Source organism: Microcebus murinus, chromosome 3 (assembly GCF_040939455.1).
Source record: "Microcebus murinus isolate Inina chromosome 3, M.murinus_Inina_mat1.0, whole genome shotgun sequence".
Taxonomy (NCBI): domain Eukaryota; kingdom Metazoa; phylum Chordata; class Mammalia; order Primates; family Cheirogaleidae; genus Microcebus; species Microcebus murinus.
The window spans coordinates 18,864,298-18,889,505 of record NC_134106.1 but is presented as its reverse complement, the minus strand read 5'-3'; the positions used below and the strand labels follow the sequence as shown (position 1 = coordinate 18,889,505).

Below are 25,208 nucleotides of genomic sequence, written 5' to 3'. Positions count from 1 at the left end.
AAAATAAAACCATATATCTTCAAGGTAATGATTTAATAGGCTTATTACTTTGAGGTTCTTAAAGTAAAATTTTCAAAGAAATACTAAAGTAGCTTATTATATATTACTTATCCGAACATTTTCTCACCTAGAAATGCTTTTTATAATTTTATTTAAATGTTTCTATTCTTTTACTTCTCTTTTTAAGGTGTCCTTTGTTAATGTTATTTCTTTTGTATCTATAATAAATTTATACCAACTTTTTTAACAGATAAAATCATTAGGCACAGGGCTTGTACCCTGAAGGACACAGCGCATGCTATTATTGCAGCTGAATTGGATCCGGAATTTAATAAACTCTGTGAAGAAATTAAGGAAGCAAGAATAAAAAGAGGTAACTTGTAGCGATGAACTTGCTGCCCTCTTCAGACAGTCATTAATTGATGTTTCTTTAGGGTTGTTGGTATTATGAAAATAATGTTAATATATTTTGAGGTACAACATTTAGTTCAATTCTAATACTAATGTGTCATGTAATACTAATATGTGTCATGTAAATTCTCAAAAATATTTTAAAACTTTACCTTCTGTGAAAGGTTTAGTGTGGTAGCATATATTACAGAAATAAAGTATTTCTTAGTGAAATTTTTTTGTAGGAATATATCTTTTTTAATCATAGATTTCTATTCTTACGGATTTAGATATCTAATGTCTTTTCATATCTGAAAAGGTTTTATTTTTCATCAGTTTACGTCCAATACTGTACTTTTGAAAAGTACTTAGAAATAAAAGTACTTAGGAATCCCTTTCTTATGGAAGTTTATATGCAATTTTGGTTTTAGAAACACAGAATTAGCAAATGTGGTTTGTTGATTCAATTTATAATTCTGTCCTTGAGAAACTTACATGTTAGTAGGAAAGAGAGAACTATAAAACAAATCAGGTACAGTGTGATATATGCACTGGTTGAAGCATGCTCAGAGAACAGAAAAGAGAGACCTCTTGGTAGGGAACCCAGCATTTTGATCAGAGTTTAAGGAATGAATGTAGGAGCCTTCTCTAGTGCACTAGGAGAAGGGAGTCCATGAGTGACAGACTAAGAGGAAGTATTGCCAACAGAGCAAACAATAGCATGTATTACGGCACAGAGGTGTGAAATAGTTTGGTGATTAGAAGAACTTTGAACTGTTTGGTATTGCTAAAGATATATATATAGCATGGTGGGAAATAGGGCTCAAGAGGTGATCCCTCCTTAAAGAGCCATTCTCTGACCACCTAATCTAATATAGGTTCTTATAGGACTGGTATTATGTTGTTTGTTTCTTTGTTGTCTCTGTCGTCCTTACTTAGGATATAAGCACGTTGAATGTCTTGTTTATATTATACCTCTACTTCAGTCCTAAGAATGTGTCTGGTATACAACTGGTTTTTTAAATAATTTTTTGAGCCATAGTCTCGCTGTGTTGCCCAGGCTAGAGTGCCATGGCCTTAGCCTAGCTCACAGCAACCTCAAACTCCTGGGCTCAAGCAATCCTACTGCCTCAGCCTCCCAAGTAGCTAGGACTACAGGCATGAGCCACCATGCCCGGCTAATTTTTTCTATATATATTTTAGTTGTCCAGCTAATTTATTTCTATTTTTAGTAGAGACGGGGTCTCACTCTTGCTCAGGCTGGTTTTGAACTCCTGAGCTCAAAGGATCCTCCCGCCTCGGCCTCCCAGAGTGCTAGGATTACAGGTGTGAGCCAACTGTAATCCCAGCCTCTGACAGGTTTTCAATAAATATTTGAATGAATCAATGTCATGCTGAGGAGCTTGGACTTTACCCTGTAGGCCAGTGTTTTTCAAACTGCATGTGCCTATTACCCATATCAACTTAGACCTAGTGAATTAGATTCTCTAAGGATATTGAGGCCAAGAAATCTGCATTTTAACAAACTATTCAAATGATTTTTATGTATGCTAAGGTGTGTACACCATTGCCCTAGGCAGTTGGAATCATTAAAAGATTTTAAGTAGTGAGATGAACTTGGTCAAGTTGCTTTGGCAGCAAGAAATAGCATGGTGTCAATGTGCAGGGTAGGAAGATGAGAGATCAGTTTAAAAGTTGTTGGAGCCAATTTGGAAAACAGTTTGGCAGTTTCTAAAAAGTTAAACATAGACTTACTGCACAACTCAGTGATTCTACTCTTAGGAATCTACCCAAGAGAAATGAAAATATATGCCCACATAAAGACTTTCGCATGAATATTCATTAGAGCATTATTCATAATAACCACAAACTGGAAACAACTCAAATGTCCATCAACTGGTGAATGGGTAAGGAAAACATAGGATATCCATACAATGGTATACTACTTAGCAACAAGAAGGAACAAAGTACTGATACACAGTATAACATGGATGAACTTCATAAATATTACGCTAGGTGAAAGAAGCCAATCACAGAAAACCACACATACAATTCTTTTATGTGAAATACCCAGAAAAGGCAAGTCTATAGAGACAATAAGTGGAGTAGTGGTTGCCTGGGACAGTCATCTAAAATTACGTTGCTGTGGTGATTGCATAGCTCTGTACACTTATTAAAAATTATTTATTGTACACTTAAAACAGGTGATTTTTATGTTATATAAGTTGTATCTCAGTGAAGCTGCTGGGAACAAAAAGCTGTTGAATAGTCCAGGGATTCTAATTAATGAAGTAGGAATGGAGGTAGAAAAGATTAATGTATGTGAGATGTAGCTGCAGGCATGGTGAGCACTGTGAAGGGAAGGATGAGTTGAAGTTGGCTGCCACATTGCTGGTGAACTGACTTACGTATGCTAGCACCACCAGTCTAGATAGGGAATATGTAAGGATGAATTGTTTTGTTTTCTTGGGAAAAATAAACCAGTTATCTTTAATTTGACCTATCTTTAGGGTATCCAGTCAGAGATATCAAGGAAGCACTTAGATGTATGGGTTAGAAGGCAAGAGATGTCTGGGCTAATATACAGATTTGAGAATTATTATATAATGGTATTGGAGGCTAGACACAACACTACTTTGTGGGGGAAGGTATAGATTAGAGTAAGAAAAAAAGAGATGACAGAGGGAACTCAGAGAAACACCAACATTAAATTAAGGACCACATAGGAGAAAGAAACCTAGTGAAGAAAATTGAGATGGAATGATTACTCTTAGGAAGGTAATATAAGAAAACTAAATATACTGCAATGTGGTGTGACAGGCAGCAAATATTTTGAAATAGTTCATGGGAATAGGCCCAGTAAACACTGTACATTCTAAGATGGCAGAGATTATGACTTTTAGGCAATATATAATCTTACTGTCTCACAGTCATAATAATGTGAAGTGTGTCCGTTTGTGAATTAAAATGAATAAAAATAGGGCCCCTTTGGGGATTAAGTGTAGGCATGGACTGCCAGGAGGTTTTATTTTTATGATTTTATATCTAATTTCTTTCCCATCTTAAAACAAAAGACACTATTTCCATCAGAATTACAAACTGCCCAAGTATAATTAATGACTTTAAAACTCAGTTTTGTATTTCAGACTTTTTTTTTAACCTTATTGGTTTATGTAGCTGGGAATATTTAAATAGGTATTGCTTATCTTCTGCTTGCAGGCTTATCGGTAACAGCAGAACAAATAAATCCTCATGGTGCTGGAGCTCGGAAGACAGAAACTAGAGTTGAAGAGGCATTTCGGCACAAACAAAGAAATCCAGTGGATGTCTGGCACAACTCTGCAAATAAATGTGCATGTGAGTATTTGAGATCATGTTATCCAGTAGTGGGAACAACGGAGAATGATGCAGATATGTTAGGATTTGGGTACAAACTGAAGTGCTACTGTTTTCCCACAGTTCTTTTCATCTCTTTTCAGAGGTAAGATGCTGAATCAGAAATATATATCTTTAACCTTATTTGCTGTTTTCTATCCTTTTTCAGTACTCAGTATTGTAATTGAACTAGGTGTGAATGTTTTCAGTTTTAAACTTTGTTTTTTGGATAGAGCCAATAGGATTGTTATTTTTCCCTGTCCTCATCCGCCACCCCTTGTATGCTATATAGGATGTTCTCTTTATAGTGGGAAATGCAGACTCCAGCATATGGGAGTGGATGATATGGTGGTAGGAAGCTGATTTTTCTGAGAATATTTTGAGCTCAGTTAGAAAAGTTTGCACAGCCTTCTTTCTTTGTTTTGTAAGATGTATTTAAAGGGAAAATTCATGTCTTAGATTTTCTTAATGTCACTCACTCCTGTTGATCTATAAAATTTCTAAAAGACAAATGTTAATAAATACAACATCCTCCTAATATAGTTCTTCTGTTTCACTAAAGATAGCCTTCCTTGGAAGATAGATGCTGTTCTTCTGGTATAAAGGTGATAATACAGGTTCAGTGTCACTTATCCGAAATGCTTGGGACTCAGAAGTATTTCAGATTTTGGAATATTGGCAATATACATACTAGTTCAGTATCACAAATCCAAACTCCAAAATGCTCCAGTGAGCATTTCCTTTGAGCATCATGTCGGTGCTCAAAAAGTTTTGGATTTTGAATACTCAACCTATATTACCTTGTCAATAAAGCTGGCCTTAATATGTTCTTTCATCAATGGCATTGAATTTGAATAAAGCAGCCTTACCCACTTTTTTTCCCTAGCGTGTCCTCTTTCAATAAGTGGCATTCATATATGAGACAGTTTGAGAAAGGACTTAATAGTGTATTTGGTTGCCATGAAACTGAGTAATGCTATTTGGCCTAGTTGTATCTCAGATTATTACTTGGATTGTGTAACATAGCACTCTAGTTTAAAACTTGAAATCCTTTACATTCTCTGCACCTGTTAAAAATATTTACTAATGAAAAGACATTGAATATTCACTTTAAGAAGCTTTAAGTATCTTTAAGTATTAAAAATATTCTTTGAATCTACAATTCAATTCAATCTACAATTCTTTGAATCCACAATTGTGAGTTTTGTTTTCTCTTACCAGTAGATGGCATACATGACCCATCATTTTTCTGCTTTACATTAACTTTAATCATATATCTAAATGTCCCTAAAGGAGAGTTGCTTTCCTTAGGTTCTAGTTTTGGAAACAAGCTCGGTGATGCTATAAAAATTGACTCTAAAGATTGTGCCCATAAATGGCTTTTCACGTCAGGCACCCCTCATGAAGGAAGTGGTATATTAAGGATTAGGTCCACAAATATGTGCTCTTACCACATGCCAGGTACTCTGAATATATAGCAGTGAGTGAAACAAAAATCCCTATTCATGTGGAGCTTATAATGATCAATTTCTCTTATTTTTCCAAAATTATACTAACCTTTAGAAATAATTATATAAAGAGGGGAAAAAGAGCTCTAGTTCTACCTCCCAAAGGATAAGATTTTCTGTTACAGTATAGGCAGAATGAAAACATCAGGAGTAAACTTTCTTCGGAAGGGCTTTCTAGACTGTGTTGAATGTGCTACATGTAAAGTAATTGAGTTGGCTCTTGATTGAGCAGAGTTCAGACTCTTTTTGCTCTAGAGTTCCATAGCTTAGAAAAGAAAAGGAGAATGTCTTGTAGTTTTGTTACATGGTTAGAGAATGAGAGGTTATAATGTCAAGAGTAGCTTTCCAGGTACTAAAAAAATCTAACAGCTCCACCTTTTGGAGTCAGAGCAAGCTGAATGTTTTTCTTTCATCTTTAATATGGACTAGATTAGATTTTCAAGTTAATGAGGTGTTTACAAATGCCCATCACCTGAGCCTGTATACCAGCTTTTAACAGTAGACTGATGCAGGAATTTTTTTCTCCATGCAAATTATCCTATAACCATACATTGTAAAAATAGAAAGTAATAGGTGGGAAGAATGAAGATATAGTTCTAACAATATTACAGTTTTGAAGGAAAAATATATTTTGAGCTAAATGACTGAATAATTTGAATTTTGGAGATGATTATAGAAACCTTTAGTAGATGTATTCTCAGATAAGAAAGGAGTAATATTTATAACTAGATTTGTGTATTTCTTGTGAATACATTTGTATCTTTGCAGAGATTCAAATGGATTAAAAATGAAAGGATGAAAGAAGTTTATAAACACACTATATATATACTGTTGATAGACTGTAGGTTCACAGTAAGCAGTGTGCATGTAAGAAATAAGGCTTGTTATAAGGCCATATTCCTTTCTGTCTTTACAAAACAAACTATGGATTAAACAATCTACACTTAGTGATTTTGTTTTTTCTTTTTAAAATGTCTTTGCCCAATATATGTGCCCAGAAACATATGTAGTCTTTTTAAAAAAATTAAGCCAGACTTGACTTACTACTTTCATAGCCATAGGAAAAAAATGGGTCATAAAAATGAAATGACCCATTCACTTTCATGTTTAAGCATTCTAAAGAGCACTTAACTGTATGATGCATCACAAATTTCATTCCTGCTTTCTCGAATGGCTAAAAATAAAAAAAAAAAAAAACAAATTTCAAAATAAAAGTTAACTTTATGTTTATTTAAGGGACGAGGTAGATTTGCCTAACTACCTACCTTTGATAAATATATGGGAAATTAAAAATTGCTGGGCCCATTATCACCTAGAAGCCCTAGCTGTCTACTCATAAAGCTTAATGATGGTTACTAGCATCCAAGAGTACCTACAACTTTTGTAGGTCTCCCTTTTCACATAATTGACCAAATATTTATTTGCAATGTTTTGTTAATGTTGTTGTTGTCTTGATAGTAGAGGGCTTAGTTTTCCTACATATTCTCGAATAGCTGTAAGAAATTGATGGTACTGGCTGAACGATTTGTGCTGGAAGAGGTTAACACTTGGCTAACCAAATGTCCATATAACCTTCATAGGGCTTTTATCTACGGTCATGCTTACTGTGGGTGATTCCTTTTTCTGGAAGGAGAAGCAACAGAGATTTCTTTGTGGGAATACCTGTAACTATTCTATCACGTTATATTGGATTATGTCTTTATTTCCTTGCATGATTTAGGAGCTAATTTTTGCTTGCAAAGCATCCACCTTCCTGGTGGAAATGCAGGCCATGGCCTCAATCTTTCTGGCAGCCTGGCAATGTTGTCATTCCCTAAATATGTATATTATGTGCTTGCGCCCTGGTTTTTGGAAATTAGGAACAGCTATAAAGTAGGGTAATAGTAAAGGTTAATGCTGAGTAAACTCATATAGGAAATAAATTTTAAAAAATTTTTGTTCTGCAGTGTTCATCCCTGACTTCATGTGGATTCTACTTATAGATTGTGCAGATTAGTCAGCATGGACTTCAAGAACTAAGTAGTTTTTGTTTGTGTGTTAGAACAGTATGGGTTTGCTTTCTTTTGGGTCCTATTTAATAAACATATGTAAAACAGGTATTGCATTCCAAGTTCTACATATCTTTTTTCCTTCCTTGTAAAATAGTTCGGGTTCGGAGAAAATCAAGGCGGCGATCACAGTGGGGTAAAGGAATTATTAAGAAAAGGAAAGTCAATAATTTTAAAAAAGATGAAGAGGACACCAAATTTGCAGACTATGAGAACCATACGGAGGACAGGAAATTGCTAGAGAATGGAGAGTTTGAGGTAAGCACTGACTGCCATGAGGAAAATGGAGAAGAGACTGGAGACTTATCTATGACCAATGATGAGTCATCATGTGACATCATGGACATGGACCAGGGGCAGAGGCTTAACAGTGGAGCAGGTGCAAAAGAGAACTTTGCATCTACTGAGGAGGAAAGTTCAAATGAATCTCTACTCGTCAACAGCAGCAGTTCCCTAAATCCGGAACAGACATCTAGGAAAGAGCCTTTCCTTAAAGGAAACTGTCTAAATGGTGAGGCTTCCACTGACAGCTTTGAAGGAATATCAGTCCTGGAGTGTCAAAATGGCAAAGTTGAAGTAGTTTCTTTCTGTGATAGTGGAGATAAATGTAGTTCTGAACAAAAGACTCTTCTGGAGGACCAGTCAAAAGAAAAAACAGAAACTTCAAATGAAAATCATGGAGATGATCCTGAGAAACTAGAGGCACTGGAATGTAGCAATAATGAGAAGGTAGAACCGGGTCCCGATGTGGAGGTTAAAGATGCAGAACTGGATAAAGAAGGTAAAGCTAATATTTTAAAAAATCTTCTGAAGGCGTAAATTCCAGAGCTAATTCATTGCATATTTCATTTGGTTCCCAGTAGCAATAGTTGATGAATAATTATGCCCCTTTGAGAATCTATTAAAATTTTCATTCCTTTCCCTAGAAAAGTACACATAAACGTACTAAATTTTGCTGTAAGTTTCAGAGGGTTTATGGTCCCAAATGCATTGCTTTTCTTCCTGCTTACTCTTCTGGCTCCCACCTGATCACCCCTGTCCTCAGGGATTTATGACTGAAAGCTGAGTAAATCCCCAGGTGTTAAGAAGATGAATTCCAATGGAAGAATTATTGCAATGGACTGGGGGTGGACAGAGAAGACTTGGATATTATACCTTTGTGGCATATCAGAAAGAGTCATATACATCTAGATTAAGAGTCATATACATCTACTGCTGTTCATTATAATCATGTGACTTGAGCTAGATATTCTCTCCAAACTTATTTTTTTCATATAGGAAATTGAACTTCAGAATGGTGGTGTTTCAGGGATTAAATAACTCATGTATTTTAATTGCCTCTCTTGGTAACTGGCACATACTAAGGTATATTCATTCTAGGCAGTCATTGTTCCTTGAATCCAAGGGCTGTTGAGTCTAAGAGACTCCATTGCTTTGTAAGTCCAGTAGTAGAGGAAAGATTCAGAGCCTTCATTCTCAAGTTTACCTTGTTCTCAGAGAATGAGAGCACTCTGCCAGCTCTTCCTATGGCTCCATGATTCTTCTAAGAAGTAGCAGAAAGGGCGAGTTAAGGGTTTCAACCTGTCTTTGTTTATCACTATTCTTTAGGTCATAGTGAGATGGGGTGAGCTGATATCTACCCTGCTGAATATACATTTCCTTCATGGATAGGTACTTTTTTTATACTAGGTTATCTTGAAATTGTTTCGTCTTCTCTAAATTATGTGGAGTACACAGCTTTAGCCTGGGATTTGGACTACATGGGGAAAGTTTTTTTGCTGCCAGTTTCTTTTCTTTTTTTTTTTTTTTTTTTTTTTTTTGAGACAGAGTCTCGCTTTGTTGCTCAGGCTAGAGTGAGTGCCATGGCGTCAGCCTAGCTCACAGCAACCTCAAACTCCTGGGCTCAAGCAATCCTGCTGCCTCAGCCTCCCAATGCTGCCAGTTTCTTAAGCCCTCTAGCAAAGTTAGCAAGTAGGAAAATATTATTCAAAGTCTAAGAATTCTTTTAATGGATAAAGAGAGGTTTGCTGTTCTTAGTTGCTACCTATTGAGAATTTTTTTTATTCCTCAATATTTAATAATAGTAAGTAGTTTTTAGAGCAGTATTTATTCTGGGCTATCAGAACTTTAAAGCTAGGGTTAAGTATGAACAAGACAGTGGAACAAAAGGAGAAATCTGGTATGAAGCAGAATGGGTGGGAGTAGAGGAGTCCATTTTAATGCTATTTATCTATGAGATTTCAGTAGGCTTGCAGAAAAGGCTAAATTATTATGATCAATTGGTGATCTAAAAGCTTTAAAGATATTTGTTGTATAAAAGTATGACATGAAGTTTTTAGCTGAAATTGTCAGGACAGTATTACCTAGTGCAGTGGTCCCCAATCTGAGTTTTCAGGCCTCTAGAAGTCCACGGATATAGTAATAAGGATCAGTATGGTTTTAACAAAACTCCTAGCACATATTAATTGAACCATAGAGACTTTCACTTTAAAGGCTCCCTGAAATATAAAATTTCTCTGATATGTCACAATATGTGGTATTGAAGACAACATTTTGGTTCTTTTACTGTTTATAAAGCAGGCATTGACGAGAAGAGTTTAAAGACTGGAAAGTATGAGGACTAATGCAGGAGTATACTAATGTAGGAGTGTCCCAATGCAGGGACACTCAGTGAATAAATTCTCCTTCGTGTCTCTCATATGGGCCAGGTGCTGCATGAAATTCTGAAATAGTCTAAGGTTGTCTTTATATTCCTTCACCCTCACTCACCTCCGTCCCTTAGAGTAGTTCTACCCTGGGAGACCATAGGGCTCAACGGGCCGGCATTTTGAGGGTCTCTATCCCTCAAAGTGCCTATGAAATTATGCTTACCTACCTCAAAATTACTGGTTTTTCATTGTGGCTGGCCCCAACAAAATAGAAAAGCAATTAGATTATACTACAATAATATTTTATATTTTTTTATTTATATTTATATGTTTTATTTATATTTATATATTAATATTTTTAAGAAGAAAACATTTAAACCCAGATCAATCTGTAATAGAATTTTAGTCATTATAACAGAGAAAATAAGAAATTTCAAGCAATGTTGAGAACGTTTTAGATTGGAATGCAAATGTGTAGACAGGCCCCACTTTGTGTTAGTATCTGCCTTTTTAGATTGCTTCTTTGCTTCCAGTTCTGAAAGCTCCAAATTTTAAAATATAGCTGTCATAAAGAGAGTGAAGGCTGTTTATAAGTCAGTGTTTAGTGAAGATTGCTTTTATCTTCCTTTTAGTGGATATGTTTATTAGGTGATATTCTAATCTGACTTGACTTTTTAGTTGTGGTTTAGTTCTTTTTAATTTGGGTTATTTATTCTTAACCCACCAAAAACATCATTTACCCACATTGGGTTACTTAAATAAAAAAACATTTATCACTTAAAGAATATACCCATCCTTATTCCAAATAGGATTTGTGGTGGGTGAAAGAATACATAATTGCATAAGGCTGACTTTTCTTAACTTTTACATGCTGCAGCATATTTTTTTCCCCTCAATTTTAGGTGGTTCTAAAGTGAAGAAATACCGTAAGTTAATTTTAGAGCAGGCAAAAACGACAAGCCTGGAACTGGTTCCAGAAGAGCCATCGGAGCCTGTGCCACCTCTTGTAGTTGATCGTGAGAGATTGAAGGTAAACTTACTTATTGCCAGTCAGTTTTTAATGAACGAGGGAGATTTTAATGTGTTTGTAGGCAGTTGAATAAAACTAGTTTTAGAAATCTCCTGCTTTAACCTAGGGATATAAGTGCCTCAGGGCTTCTAGTAAAAATGAGTTACTTGTGTTTTAAGGAGTTGAAAGTTATGGGATTGGTCTTGGTAATAAATAAGCCTTTGAACCTTTTAACCTCAGGTGTCGCTGTTACATCATAGCCTTATGGTGCCTGATATATGGCCATTTGAATATAACTGTTTCAATGTCACCAGCAAAATCAAATTACATCTTTATTCTCTTCTAATTTTTCTTAGAAATTGCTTGATTTATTGGTAGATAAAAGCAACAATCTGGCAGTTGATCAACTTGAGAGATTATATTCTCTTCTTAGTCAGTGCATCTACCGTCATCGTAAAGATTATGACAAATCGCAACTTATAGAGGTAAGTGCTTAGTTTATCTATAGGATGAACAGACATGTGCTTTTACTTTTCCCAAAGAAAATAGAAAAAAAGTTAATTTGCCTAAATCTATATCTTCTACCAGGTAACTAAAGAGTGTTTTGAAGATTTAAGATTAGAAGAATAATTAAGAGTATAGTTTAAAGTTTCTGTACCCTTTTGTCTCAGGAAAGAAGTAATCTGGGGTTCCTTGTTTATCAAAACACAGAAATCCATGGTTCTGGGTTGGCATATACATAGAATAGTGTGTAACAACTCTCCTCCCTTATTACTGACATGCTGACTGAACATATCACTCAGACTTGTTAGATGTGGGAATGGCCCCACAATCGTTAACACTGCTTCCTAGGCAGCCACTGCTGATTAAAGGAGTTGGCATGGGCAGTAAGACCTATTTACCACCCATTAATACTTGGAAGAGAACTCAAAAGTCATCTAACTTAATCAAATCTGGTCTTATAAATTAGCTGCATGAAGGAGTGGTTGTCCTTTTGCTTGGATTCTTTTAGAAATGAAACAAGCATTCTCTTTCTAGCCAACATTGGACCATAGAGAAGTTTTTGCCCTATAAATATGAGTTCATGTCTCTGTTCATGTAATTTATGTCATTAAGCCAGACTTCTGCTTCTTTAAGTCATCTGAGCAAATATAATCCCTCATCTACCCACTAAATGGCTAAATGACTTAGTTAGACTCTTTGTCCATTTGCCTGTTAGTTTGTTTATCTGGTGGTTTATCTATTAAATATTTATTGAGTACCTTCAGTGCCATATACTGTACTAGGTGATTGGAATGTATAAAATGAATAAGACAAAGTTCTTGCTCTCAAGGAATATTACTAGTATATTAAAGATTTGTATGTAGAGGATATAGTTATTTTCATGTGTAATAAGGAATATGGGATTTGAATCAAAGCAAGAGAACATTTAAAAATTATTTTGCAATCACATTTTTACAAGTTACATTTTTTTTTTTTTGAGACAGAGTCTCACTCTGTTGCCCGGGCTAGAGTGCCATGGCGTCAGCCTAGCTCACCGCAACCTCAAACTCCTGGGCTCAAGCGATCCTCCTGCCTCAGCCTCCTGAGTAGCTGGGACTACAGTCATGTGCCACCATGCCCAGCTAATTTTTTCTTTTTCTTTTCTTTTTTTTTTAGTTGTTTGGCTAATTTTTTTCTATTTATAGTAGAGATGGGGCTCTCTTGCTCAGGCTGGTCTTGAACTCCTGAGCTCAAGCAATCCTCCCACCTCAGCCTCCCAGAGTGCTAGGACAAGTTACACTTTTACAAAGCTGTACTAAGTCATTATAATACATAGAAAGTACAGGAAAGCACAATGAGAAAATAAAACATCACCCATCTTCCACCATCTAGAGGAAACTAGTCAATGTTAATCTTTTGGAATGTCTTCCAATCTTTTAAAATGTCTAGATGTATATAACATATCTATAAGTGTGTGATTATATATTTAAAAGTTGGGGTCATATTGTATATTTTGTAACTTGATTTTTTCTACTCAGCAATATATGATAAAACATTTAGCAGAAGTGATTTTGATTGATCATTTAAGAACTTTGTTAGTACAGCCTATTAGTTCTATAGAGACATAGAATTTCTTTGGAGCTATTTAAAGGGAGTAAAGAAAAGCAAATGTCTTAGATGTATCTGACATTTGACCATCTGAATGAAATGTGTAGGTAGAGTTCTTTACTTTTTTATTCAAGAATTTCTTTGTTGACATGATTGTGATTTCATTAGCTTAAATGGATTGAATACTCTTCAGCTGTGAAACATCTCTTAGAATGGAACTTGAACCCTGGTAATCTAGGGGTCCAGTTTAGGGAGGGAGGGGATTGATAGCAGAATCAGCAGTAAGTGGCTTTTCTGGTGGTGGTGAAGGCAGCCACCCATTCTGGCTTTTTTTCTGGTGGAAGTGAATAGAAATGGGCACAGGGTGCATTCTGGTTTTTGGCATTAGCTTCATTACACTGAATGCATTCATTTTGCTTTGGGAATTAGTGGAATATAATGAGTAAGGAAAGGCTCAGGCTCTGGAGTGAGGCTGTGTACATTCAAATCTTGACTGCCATTTATTAGCTGTCAAATTATTTATCCTCTCTGTGCCTCAGTTTCTTTATCTGTAAAATGGGGCCACAGTAATACCCATCTTCAACTGAACTTCAGCGTTATTGTGGGAATTAATTTAAAGTATTTACTTATACATTTTATATGTATACATTTCTTAGTCCAATATCTGACATAATAAATTACTCATATTACTGACATAAATTACTCATTGAGTGTTACCATCATACTCATATTCATAGTACTCATACTCATCCATCATAGATTACTGGCATAATAAGTTACTTACTGAGTGTTACTATCATCCTCCTCCTCATTAGCCTACATTTAAAATAGGAAGTACTTGGAAGTGTCTAGGGCATATAGTCTTACAGAATAGCTATGGTATTATAATTATGAAAATATTAAAAGTTTAACCTGTATCTCAAATTATGTCCTAAAAATTTAAAGTGAATTCTTTCATAATGAGCATAATGAGGAATACCCTTGTCTTTCCCTTAATAGATAACATGCATTTTTTTTCCCCCTTATAGGAGATGGAAAGAACAGTTCATATGTTTGAGACATTCCTATGAACTTTTCAAGATGAGTGGTTTATCCTCTCCAATCTGCTCCTGACAGAGCAGCCTTCTGAGCCATTCGATTTCAAATTGCACCAATTATGCGCAGAGCCTTGGTGTAAAGTGCTCTCTCACTCATTCTTTCTCTCTGTTGAATTTGGTGCTATTGTCTCAGGTACCTGAAACCAACCAGCCTACAAGAACCAAACAGAACTTCAGAAACATGTTGTATTTTCCACAAATAAAAAATACAACCCCACAGCTTGGAGATTTTGGTGCTACAGAAACTGCTCTTGCTTCTGCTCCTCTTTTTCGTGCACTCTCTTTTGGAGACTCCTTTCTTAGGGAGCAGACCAGCAAACAGGAGGAAACTGGATTGGGGCAGTTCTAACTGTGTTGAATTGTTTAAACAGTGGGCAACCTGTCGTTATTTTTTTTCTTTCTCTTCTCTACCCTCCTATCATATTCCCCCTGCCCCTCCAATCTGGGTAATGGACTGAAACCTTTTTAGAGTTGGCCATGGAATATTCTGGTGAGAAGCTAAAGAAACTGGATGAAATTAGATTAGGCTCTTTAGAACTGCCTTTAATGTGCCTTTTTATTCATTTGAGAAAGATAAGGCTAAATGGATGGGCTTGTTTGTAGCAAATAAATTAGAATACTTTCTTTGGTCACAACCTTGAAAATAAGTTTTCATATTCTGTGTCATTAAGAGACAACAAGTGTTTTGGTATTAAATGCCTGTCTCATTCTCAAAGGTCAATCAAGACACTCAGTAAGCCACATAATATACTAAAGTTTTCCTGTAAGGTCTGTTTCAGTTTAAGAAATGTAATAAAACAACAACAAATAATACATGGCCTACAAAAAAACCCCACATACTCTTTGGTATTACTGACAATGATGACCAGAAAATAAATAGTGGCCATTTTTTCTTTTGTCAGTGGCAATTTAATAGTTATTCATGTTTGAGTTCCCAGAGAAAAATGATTTTCATATGTAGTAAATCGTTACTGTTTTATTTTAAAGCCAAAACTTGCCAAATGGACAGAAAAGAGAGGAATTTGTCAGAAGCTCCATGGAATTCATTTTTTGTATGCATAATTGCAAGTGAGCTCTGATATTGTCCTTGAATAACAGTATTAATGTTTAAATCCCTTCCCTTAAGCTTACCTTCACAACTCTTTATTTTGATTGGAGCACATTTTGGATCTTGTTGAGTGATTTCTGTGAATTGTACTTATCTGAAATTAATTATGGGTTACTAGTTTTACAAAAACTTTCTACAAATTTGGAGACACAGTCTAGGCAGTTGCAAAGAGGCAGTGGGAGTGCAGTGACATTTTTTATCAGATGATTTTTAAACAAAAAGGTAGAAAATTTTGCCAACAAGTTAGCTTAATATCTTCATTCATTATAGCCGTTAGCTGCAGGTGTGTCTTTCCAATATATGCAACACATGTAGTTTGGGTTTTAATTAGGGCAAATGGTCTTGGTCTTGGACTACTGCAGAGATACTGAGCTACCTCAGCTTTTTGTATTTTAGTTACCAACAGCGTTTACAGAGTCCTGTAATCACTTTGCCACCGTTTACATGCTGAAGCTAAGGTACTTGTCTCCTTGTCTCTGGCTATTTGTAGTGTGCAGAAAGCATACCATGGCCATAGGATACTGCAGTAATCCAAAGTGCTTCTTTGCATTTACATTTACATCTAGCGCCTTCTAATTCTAGTGTAATTTTTTTTAATGCCACTTGTTTTCTTTATACCTACTCTATGAAGTTTTCATAATATTCAGTCATGTAATTCAAGATGCTACCCATGTAGACACACTGTATTTTTAAGGTGGGCAAGTGCGATTAACGATGAACCATTTTAAAGGGGAGGTTATTTGAAACCTCTAATTTGATTATTGGGAGGATTTTCATGCTTTCTTTAGTATTTATTACCATCATACCAGTTCAAACTATTTTACTGTCTAATACATTAGCATTTTGTATTTTGATGGAAATTGTTACAGAATTTAAAGATTTGATGAAATAAGATGTAGCAGATTTTTTGTAGCAAGTTTCTGGTAAAAGGGTTTTTTGCAAGTCTCAGGTTCTTGCTGCACTATTTTTTTTTAAATATTTATTCCAGTTACTCTAATTCAGAAGCATTCTGTTCAAGTAACAGCAGCACTTGTGAAAGGAAAAAAAAAACAAAAAAACGCACATGTTCTTAGTAGGTTACTAAATTTGTACAAGTTAATTAAGATTTTAGCCATCAGTAAGTTTGACAAGGGAAATTTATTTATGTTCAGCGTTAAAATGCTTCCAAAAGATCAAGTTTCATTTGTTTTTGTTATTTTTAACTTTAATGTAGATGGAGAAATTGGAGGCAACCTCAGTATAGGAACTGCCACTTTGAACAGTTTAGGTCTTAAAGAGAAAGCCAATCTAATGCCAAGGGGAAAAAAATGAGCTGAAATTGTACCATCTCCTCTGGCCCTCTTTTCCTCAAAAAAGAAACACTATACCAGTTTTGCTTATTTTACAGATATCTGGTGGTTCTATAGTTTAAAGCAGCTTGTGAAATTATCTAAGTGGACTCAAATTTTGTTTACCTTTCTGTAAGTTCTTAATTTTTGCTGTATAGCATTGGCAAAAATTTGTACAAATTGACCTCTGTTCTTATTTCCTATTGTGAGCATTATAAATGATGAGCTCCTATGTAAAACCTTACTCTCAGATCAGTAAAATGTGTATCACAGCACAGCCCAGCAATAGTTCGTGCTCAGCTGTGGGAATCCTGGGAGCTTTTTGAAGATGATGGAACCACACTAGGGTTGAAACTGATGGCTGTGGAGTTAATTGTGTTTTCGAGCTTGAATCTCACCTGTGATTTTTTTTTAAATGTCCTTTCATGACTTGATTTTTCTCATAAGCCAATGTATTTGTAGATTTACTGGATTTTATTTTTAGGGAGTGGGGTGGTAATTTCTTCCCTTTTTTGATTAAGTTGGTTCAGCTATGGTGCTATTCAGTAGGTATCTTCAGTGTCAGGTCCCGTAGCTGAATGCCATTGTTATTATAATTATTATTTGTAATCACATTGTAAGCTTGAATTTGAGCTTGTACCTGCATCTTTTGTATTTTGTACATCTGGTTACTTAGACTTTGGGAGTCCTATTTGGTTTCAGTCATGTGTCTACTTTGTAGATTAAGTAGACTTCATCAACTATGGTCTATTTTGGGTTTGTAGTTTAATTTAGAATTGTGTTAAATTGATGTTTTGCATTTGACTTCATTTTACATTAGTTTGAAGTAAATTATTTAATTTTTGAATTCTGGAATTTGAACATTTACTGTAATTTGTAATATAACTGCTGTGAAATACTTGAATAAAGATGACAAGAAAAACATGTCTTTCTTTAGCTTAATTATGATCATTGTTGGGTACAAATGCAGTGCTAGTTTTCTAGCTGATTTTATCTATTTTACAGATAGGGCATATTGCTGTTTATTAAGCAGCCAAGAAGTCTTGTTATATGTTTGTTTTAAATTTTAAGTACACCTTAGGATTTTTTAGCTGAAAGCTTTTTCTATTGAAGTTTGGTTTTAGTTGAAGATTATCTAAAATATATTGTATAGAAGGGATGGTTACTTCTAAAATTTGTTTTTCTTACTGGAAGACTATGGCACTGTATATGATCAGGTAGTATGGCTCACTTGTTTATAATGTTTTCCCTTTTATTGAGTTGTTATGAACATACTTTATACAGTACAGTACATAATATGGAGAGAGATTTCATACCAGAATTTTGAAGGGTTTGCTTCAAGTGAATAGAATGTTACTGGCTTTAGAATGCCTATTCTGCTATCTGCCTTGAGATACCCTTTTTGTTGTTGTTTATGTTTATATTTTTTATTTTGAAATTTTTACTTTTGATTGTCTATATCAAAGGATTGGTAATAGTATACCTGCAAAATGGATTTTTAAAACTATCTGAATATTTTAGATAAAGAGCTTGTGATTGTATTTGAGGCTCAGTGAAGTTTTTAGGATCCTGAAGTTGAATTTTATTTATCCAGTTTTAGTTTCTGTAACACTCAAAACTATAGTAAAATCAAAGGCCAATCTTCAAACATCTGTTTCATGTTATTCTTACACCCTGAGATCTACTAAGTTATCTTTTGGCTATTTTTTAAAATATAAATTCCCTCTCTTTCCCCTACATTCATGTGTTTATTATGTCTCTGACATCTGCTAGGTACAGATGATACATTCCTTGTCCTTAAGTCGCTTACAGTCTGCTAGAGGAGTTTGGTGCATAAAACCAGTAGTAATGAGTCAGTGGGTTAAGTGCTTTAACAGAAGGTGCACAGTGTTGTTCAGAGTTCCGAGAAGGGAACAAATTAATTCTGTTTAGGAATAGGGGAAAGTAAGGAAGGGCTTCAGAGAGTTGGCATTATATTTGCTCTTTGCCTTTAGCAGGCTTTTCTAGAGTCTAGCCCCACTTTACCAAATTTTTTTCTTGGTTTCTTATGATCTTTCATATTACATCATATCAGTTGTATTGGTAAAGAATCTAAACCCAGCCCATATTTCAGGTTACACACATACACACGCATGCACACATGCATGCACACACACACAACTTATGCTGATCCTTCTTCAGAACTTAGTTGTATTTTGTACTGCATAACATAGTATGTTAGTGGCTGGTCCGAAGGTAGTGAGTTATCTCACGTGATTGTTCACAGTCAGTTACAGATTGAACTCCTTGTTCTACTACTTTCCCCCCTCCTCACTACTGCACTTGACTAGTCTTAAAAAAAAAAAAAAAAAAAAAAACATAGTATGTTAGTGCATAGTATGTTACTGTGTACTGTATAACATAGTATGTTACTGCATAACAGTATGTTACTAATATTATGCAAAACTTAGTAATTTATTCATATGGGAAGAGCAGATAAAGTATCATATTTCGTCTGTATTCCCTATAGAAATTTAAAACAATGCTGGGTACATAGTAGATGCTTATTTAATTATTTTTGATTTGCTTGACATGGAAAGCTCCAATTTACTTATTCTTTCATTCATTTGCCAAATATGTAATGAGTGCCTACCATGTACCAGGCACCATTGCAGGTGCTGGAACAGCAGACTACACAGAAAAATCCCTGTCTTCATGGAGCTTAAATTCTTTTAGATGTTATGTGCCAGATTTCCATTGTGGTTGATCAGAGTTCAAGTTATTTTTTCAAAAGTGTGGATGGCCAGGTGCAGTGGTTCACACCTATAATCCTAGCACTTTGAGAGACTGAGGCAAGAGAATCTTGAGGTCAGGAGTTCATGACCAGCCTGAGCAAGAATGAGACCTGATCTCTACCAAAAATAGAAAAAATTAGCTAAGCGTGTTGGGGCACACCTGTAGTCCCAGCTACTCAGGAGGCTGAGGTAGGAGGATTGCTTGAGTCTAGGAATTGGAGGTTGTAGTGAGCTACTATGACACCATGGCACTCTAGCCCAGGCGACAGGGTGAGACCTTGTCTCAAAGAAAAAAAAAAAGGGTGGTGCCTCTTAAAAGCTCTTAAAGAGCTTTTAAAGTTCTTTTAAGCAGTGAATGAAACATTTTGTTGTTAAAAATTTGCTAAGAACACTCCTTTTTCCTCCTTACTTTCCTTATATTCCTCATCTTGGTGAGAAACTTAGCTGTCATCATGAATTTTACCTTCTTTATGGCCCATCTCATTCTAATCACGCAGCATTATTCAGTTGATTTCCACCCCTGCCCAAGCATGTCTCACATCCATCACCCTTTCCCTATCTTTATTGCTGCTAACTTAGTTTGAGTACTAATCCTTTTGTTTGGACTAGTGTAATAGCTTTCAGTTCAGTGAACATTTAAACATTAAGAACATCATCAACTCTGGAGCCTACAGAGTGCTATGCATTGAGGGAATATGAAAGTGAGCAAGATGTTGTGTCTGTCTGCAAGGAGATTTTATGTTGTTGTTGAGATGGAGTTTTACTATTGCCCAGGCTGGTCTTGAACTCCTCACCTCAAGTGATCCCCCTCCCTCAGCCCCCCAAGGTGCTGGGGTTATGGGCATGAGCCACTGTGCCAGCCTCAAGGAGATTTTTATAACATAATTTAACATGTTAATGCTTATATCACATCCACCACGTGTTAGAGACTTTTCTGAGTGCTATACAGATACAAATTCTTTTCATCCTATGAGGACCTTATGATATAGGTGCTGTTATTATCCCCATTTTATAGACCAGGAAACTGAGACATGGATTAATTTGCATAAGGTCACACAGCCAGGATTCAGATGTAGGCAGTTTGGTTCCAGAGTTGATGTTCTTTTTTTGTTTTGAGACAGAATCTCACTGTTGCCTGGGCTTAGAGTGCTGTAGCGTCAGCCTAGCTCACAACAACTTCAAACTCCTGGGCTCAAGCCATCCTGCCTCAGCCGCCTGAGTAGCTGGGACTACAGGCATGTGCCACCATGCCCGGCTAATTTTATATATATTAGTTGGCCAATTAATTTCTATTTATAGTAGAGACAGGGTCTCACTCTTGCTCAGGCTGGTTTTGAACTCCTGACCTTGAGCAATCCGCCCACCTCTGCCTCCCAGAGTGCTAGGATTACAGGCGTGAGCCACCGCGCCTGGCCCAGAGTTGATGTTCTTAATCGCTGTGCTTGACTGCTTCTTGTGGGGATAGAAAGACACATGTGGATATATGTTCATATAATATGGCATGTGTTAGGATTGCGTTATGCACCAGGCACTGTGGTGCACAGAGGACATGTGGCCCACCTCAAGGAAGCCTTTATGGGAAACCTGATGCCTGAGCTGAGGCATCAAGAGGGGAAAGGCCTTCCAGGCAGACGGACCAATAAAAGCCTAGAGTGAGAAGTGAAATAGCATGACAGCTGCAGGGGAAAGTACAAGCAGTTCTCTAGCACCACAGGTCAACATTTATTTAACAAATTTATTTGAGCGATTGCCATTTGTCAAGCACAGTTCTTGGCACTGAAGTTATAGCTGAGGACAGGACAGCAAGGTCCTTGTTTTTTTGGCACAATCTAGTGGGCAAAGAGTAAACAAGATGTTATCTAATGCTTGGATGGCAATAAACACAGTAGTAGTAATAGTAGGAAATGTCTGAGTGCCAGGTACTATTTTTAACAGAAGGGGAAACTGAAGAATAGAATGGTTAAGCAGCCTGCCCAAGGTTGCACAGCTAATGTCAGCTGGGATCCTATCTTCTGGTGTGGCTTTCAGAGCTTGGATTTTGTGTGTTTTGTTTTGTTTTAGACTAGTCAAGTGCAGTAGTGAAAAGGGGGGAGGGAGAGTAGAACAAGGAGTTCAATCTGTAACTGACTGTGAACAATCAAGTGAGATAACTCACTGCCTTTGTACCAGCCTAGAGAGCTTGGATTCTTAGCTGACTTACTGTGTTTCCCCGAAAATAAGACAGGGTCTTGTATTTATTTTTCCTCAAGAAGACACCCTAGGGCTTATTTTCAGGGGATGTCTTATTTTTTTTTAAGTATGGTACTACAACAATCTACATTTTATTCAAATATAGTTAAGTCCTCTTCTTCTGGAACATCATCATCACTCTCCAAACCTCGAATTCCATCTTGAATTTCTTGCGACTCTATTTCCTTTAGAAGGAAATTGGCCCCAATCGAGCAATAGAGCTCTCATGGGGCAGATGAGAAGGGCTGCTTGTCTTCTTTACCACTCTGTGACGAAATGCATGGGTTGTGCAGACACGCTGCATAGCCACGCCCATCACTAGGTCTTATTTTCGGGGTAGGGCTTCTATTGCAAAAATGCTTAGGATTCTGCCAGGGCTTATTTTATGGGTAGGTCTTATTTTCGGGGAAACACAGTATCATGAAGGTGAATGATAAATTCTTTTGCCTTTATTCAAGGTTTTTTTTTTTCTATTAATAAACATTTTTAAATGGTAGAATACTACAGAGAATAATATAATGTGTATGTTCCCAGCATCCATTATTAAATGTTAACAGTTTGTTATATTTTAGTTCAGAAAGAAAAAAAATTATAAATAAGGTTTAAGTCCACTTTCTACGCTTTCCCAATCCCATTCCTTTTCTTTACCACTGGCAGCCACTCTGATGACTTCATGGAGTATTCTTCTGCTTTGTTTTTCATGCTTTCTCTTGAGCCAGACTTCCTGAGTTTGACTCTTAGTTATGTCCCTTCCTGGCTGTGTGACATATGGCAAGTCATCTGACCCTTCTGCGAGTCAGTTTACTTACCTGTGAGGGGGGGGTACTGATAGCACCAAGCCCACAGAGGTAATGGCATATTTGAGTGAATATGTATGAGTACCAGGCACATAAGTCAGTGTTTAACAAATTTCACTCATCACTCTAATGTTTAGAAGTATTACATTTGTATGTGTCCCTAAAAATAGTTTTGTGTGTTTTAAAAATGTACATAAATGGAATTATTCTATGTCTTTAAAATGTATATATTTTTAAAGTCAGAAATACATGTATGTAATTTAAAGAATGAAGTAATTCTAGAAAGCTTGTTATAAAAAACAGCAATCCCGATTCCCGCCAAAAGAAATATTCTCCCCAGAGCCCATTGTTTTCAACACCTGTCACTGATTATTTGATATTTCTAAATAATATTCTTATATAGCTACTTTTTAATTTTTCAGTTTTAATCATTATCTTTTGATTTCCCACCATGGAAGAATGTAGTCACACCTGGCCCCAGCACACACCGACATCTCTTGTCTTCTCATCCTCCCAGTCGGTTATAATTTCGGTTAGACCGTTATTCAGTATTGCATTGTGACTATGTAAAAACCATTGACAGGCTGGGCGTGGTGGCTCACGCCTGTAATCCTAGCACTCTGGGAGGCTGAGGCAGGCGGATTGCTCGAGGTCAGGAGTTCAAAACCAGCCTGAGCAAGAGCGAGACCCCGTCTCTACTATAAATAGAAAGAAATTAATTGGCCCACTAATATATATAGAAAACATCAGCCGGGCATCGTGGCACATGCCTGTAGTCCCAGCTACTCAGGAGACTGTCTTAAAACAAAACAAAACAAAACAAAAAACGATTGACAGCTGAGCTATTTCATATGCTCTGATAATCTTCCTGTACACCTTTTTGTTAATAGTCTTTTTTTTTTTGAGACAGAGTCTCGCTTTCTTGCCCAGGCTAGAGTGAGTGCCGTGGCGTCAGCCTAGCTCACAGCAACCTCAAACTCCTGGGCTCAAGCGATCCTCCTGCCTCAGCCTCCCGAGTAGTTGGGACTACAGGCACAAGCCACCATGCCCGGCTGATTTTTTTATATATGTGTATATATATATATATATATATATATATATATATATATATATATATATATATATATATAGTTGGCCAATTAATTTCTTTCTATTTTTATGGTAGAGACAGGGTCTCGCTCTTGCTCAGGCTGGTTTTGAACTCCTGACCTTGAGCAATCCGCCCGCCTCGGCCTCCCAGAGTGCTAGGATTACAGGCGTGAGCCACCGCGCCTGGCCTGTTAATAGTCTTTGTGGTTCTTATGTGCCTGGTTTTGTGTATATAATCACTAGTTTGTTCTTGGTTCATCCCCAGCAGTCCAATTCTCTTCTTAGTATCTTCAAACATTTAAGGCATTCTAGCATTTCATTTTCTTGAGAAAATTTCCCCTAGAGTATTCTTTTTTAACCTTTTCCAGTCTTGCTTTGGTGTACACCAAGGTCTTGCATAGCCATTGTCTTGGGATCTCCCTTCACTAATGTCCTTCACCTTTCTCTTGTGCTGAAGCCCATCTCTGGACTCTACTGTCATTTATATCCTGTGCTGCTGCTGCTGCTGCTGAGAAGTGCGGTGCTATTATGATTCCTGACTTATTTTCCTGATTTTGTTTTCCTCTTCTAAAGCCTTTGGAATCTTCAATTTTCCCCTGATACTCTGGAATTTCATCTACCTGGGTGTGTGGCTAAATGCTACACTCTCTGTGGGCTTCACTCTGGAGGCTCATAGCCTTTTGTTCTGAGAAATTTCTTTGAGTTATTTATTGATGACTTGCCTTTGTTTTTTTCACTCTCCATTTATAGAACTATTATTGTTCAAATCTTGGGCCTCCTCCACTGTTCTCTGAGTTATTAGTTCCACATTTAATTTTCAAGAGCTATTTGGAGTTCTCTTGATTTTTTTAAGTAACATTTTGTTTTTGTTTCATGTATGCAAGAATCAGCTCATCTCTTTGAGAGTATTCATAACGATTTTTTTTTTAACTTAGTTTTTCTTTTCCTTGCATAGTCTTTTTTTACTCCAGGTTGCTTTTTCTGTTTGTTTTGGTCCCTGTTTATTACAAGCTTTCTTCAAATGTTTGGCAATTCTTTTCTATCTGCTCATATTTAAGAGTGGGGGACTAAAAAGGTGCTTTCAGAACTTAAAACAAAAATCTCCAGATAAGGGAGTATCAGAGTCTTCTCCAGGAAGTATAACCAGCTCAAGAGGAAAAAGGCTAAAGAGAGTAACCCTGAGGGTTCTCCGATGAAACCATCCAGCCAGATTGCCTGACAGTTATTAGAACTGAGACACGGATTAATTTCAAAGTTGAATAAACATGGATCCTTTAAAATTATTCTCTATTTTAACAACTGACCCTAAAACTTTGTAGTTTGGTTGATTATCAGAATAGAAGTCTCTCAGTGGGAGTGCTTAGTGTTGTATTATTTTTACAAACGATTTTGAGACTTTTGAATATTTATATGTACTCCTTTTGTTCTCTCCCACCTTTGCCCTCCTACCCTAATTTTGCTTCCATTAGGCCAGTGTATTAGTTATAAGAACTCAGAGGGAATTAAAGTGTTCTTTAGAAGATGTTGCACTGATGGTTTCCCTCTCCCCCTTTAGGGGCAGCAATTATCTTCTGAGTGCTTGGAGGTGATGGAGTCAGACTTTAATCTTTCTTTGACTTAATGTCATCTGTTTTCCTGACAGTACCTCTTGTTCCAGAAACAAATGATTGGTCTGTGTAGGACCACTTGGGGCAGGGATGGGGACTGTTCATGTGGC

The 25,208-nt window shown here is 36.4% G+C and overlaps 1 protein-coding gene across 3 annotated transcripts in view; it reads left to right on the top strand.

Moving 5' to 3' along the window:
• Positions 1 to 17,524, top strand: part of ATAD2B (ATPase family AAA domain containing 2B) — a 152,552-nt gene extending 135,028 nt beyond the window's left edge. For all 3 annotated transcript variants that reach the window (XM_076000580.1, XM_076000579.1, XM_076000578.1), the window contains 6 exons: positions 251 to 373; positions 3,610 to 3,747; positions 7,419 to 8,102; positions 10,872 to 10,999; positions 11,335 to 11,463; positions 14,098 to 17,524. In XM_076000580.1, coding sequence (XP_075856695.1) covers positions 251 to 373; positions 3,610 to 3,747; positions 7,419 to 8,102; positions 10,872 to 10,999; positions 11,335 to 11,463; positions 14,098 to 14,139 — 1,244 coding nt within the window. In that variant the 3' untranslated portion in view covers positions 14,140 to 17,524. The remainder of the gene's footprint in view (positions 1 to 250; positions 374 to 3,609; positions 3,748 to 7,418; positions 8,103 to 10,871; positions 11,000 to 11,334; positions 11,464 to 14,097) is intronic.
• The last annotated feature ends 7,684 nt before the right edge of the window (positions 17,525 to 25,208 follow it).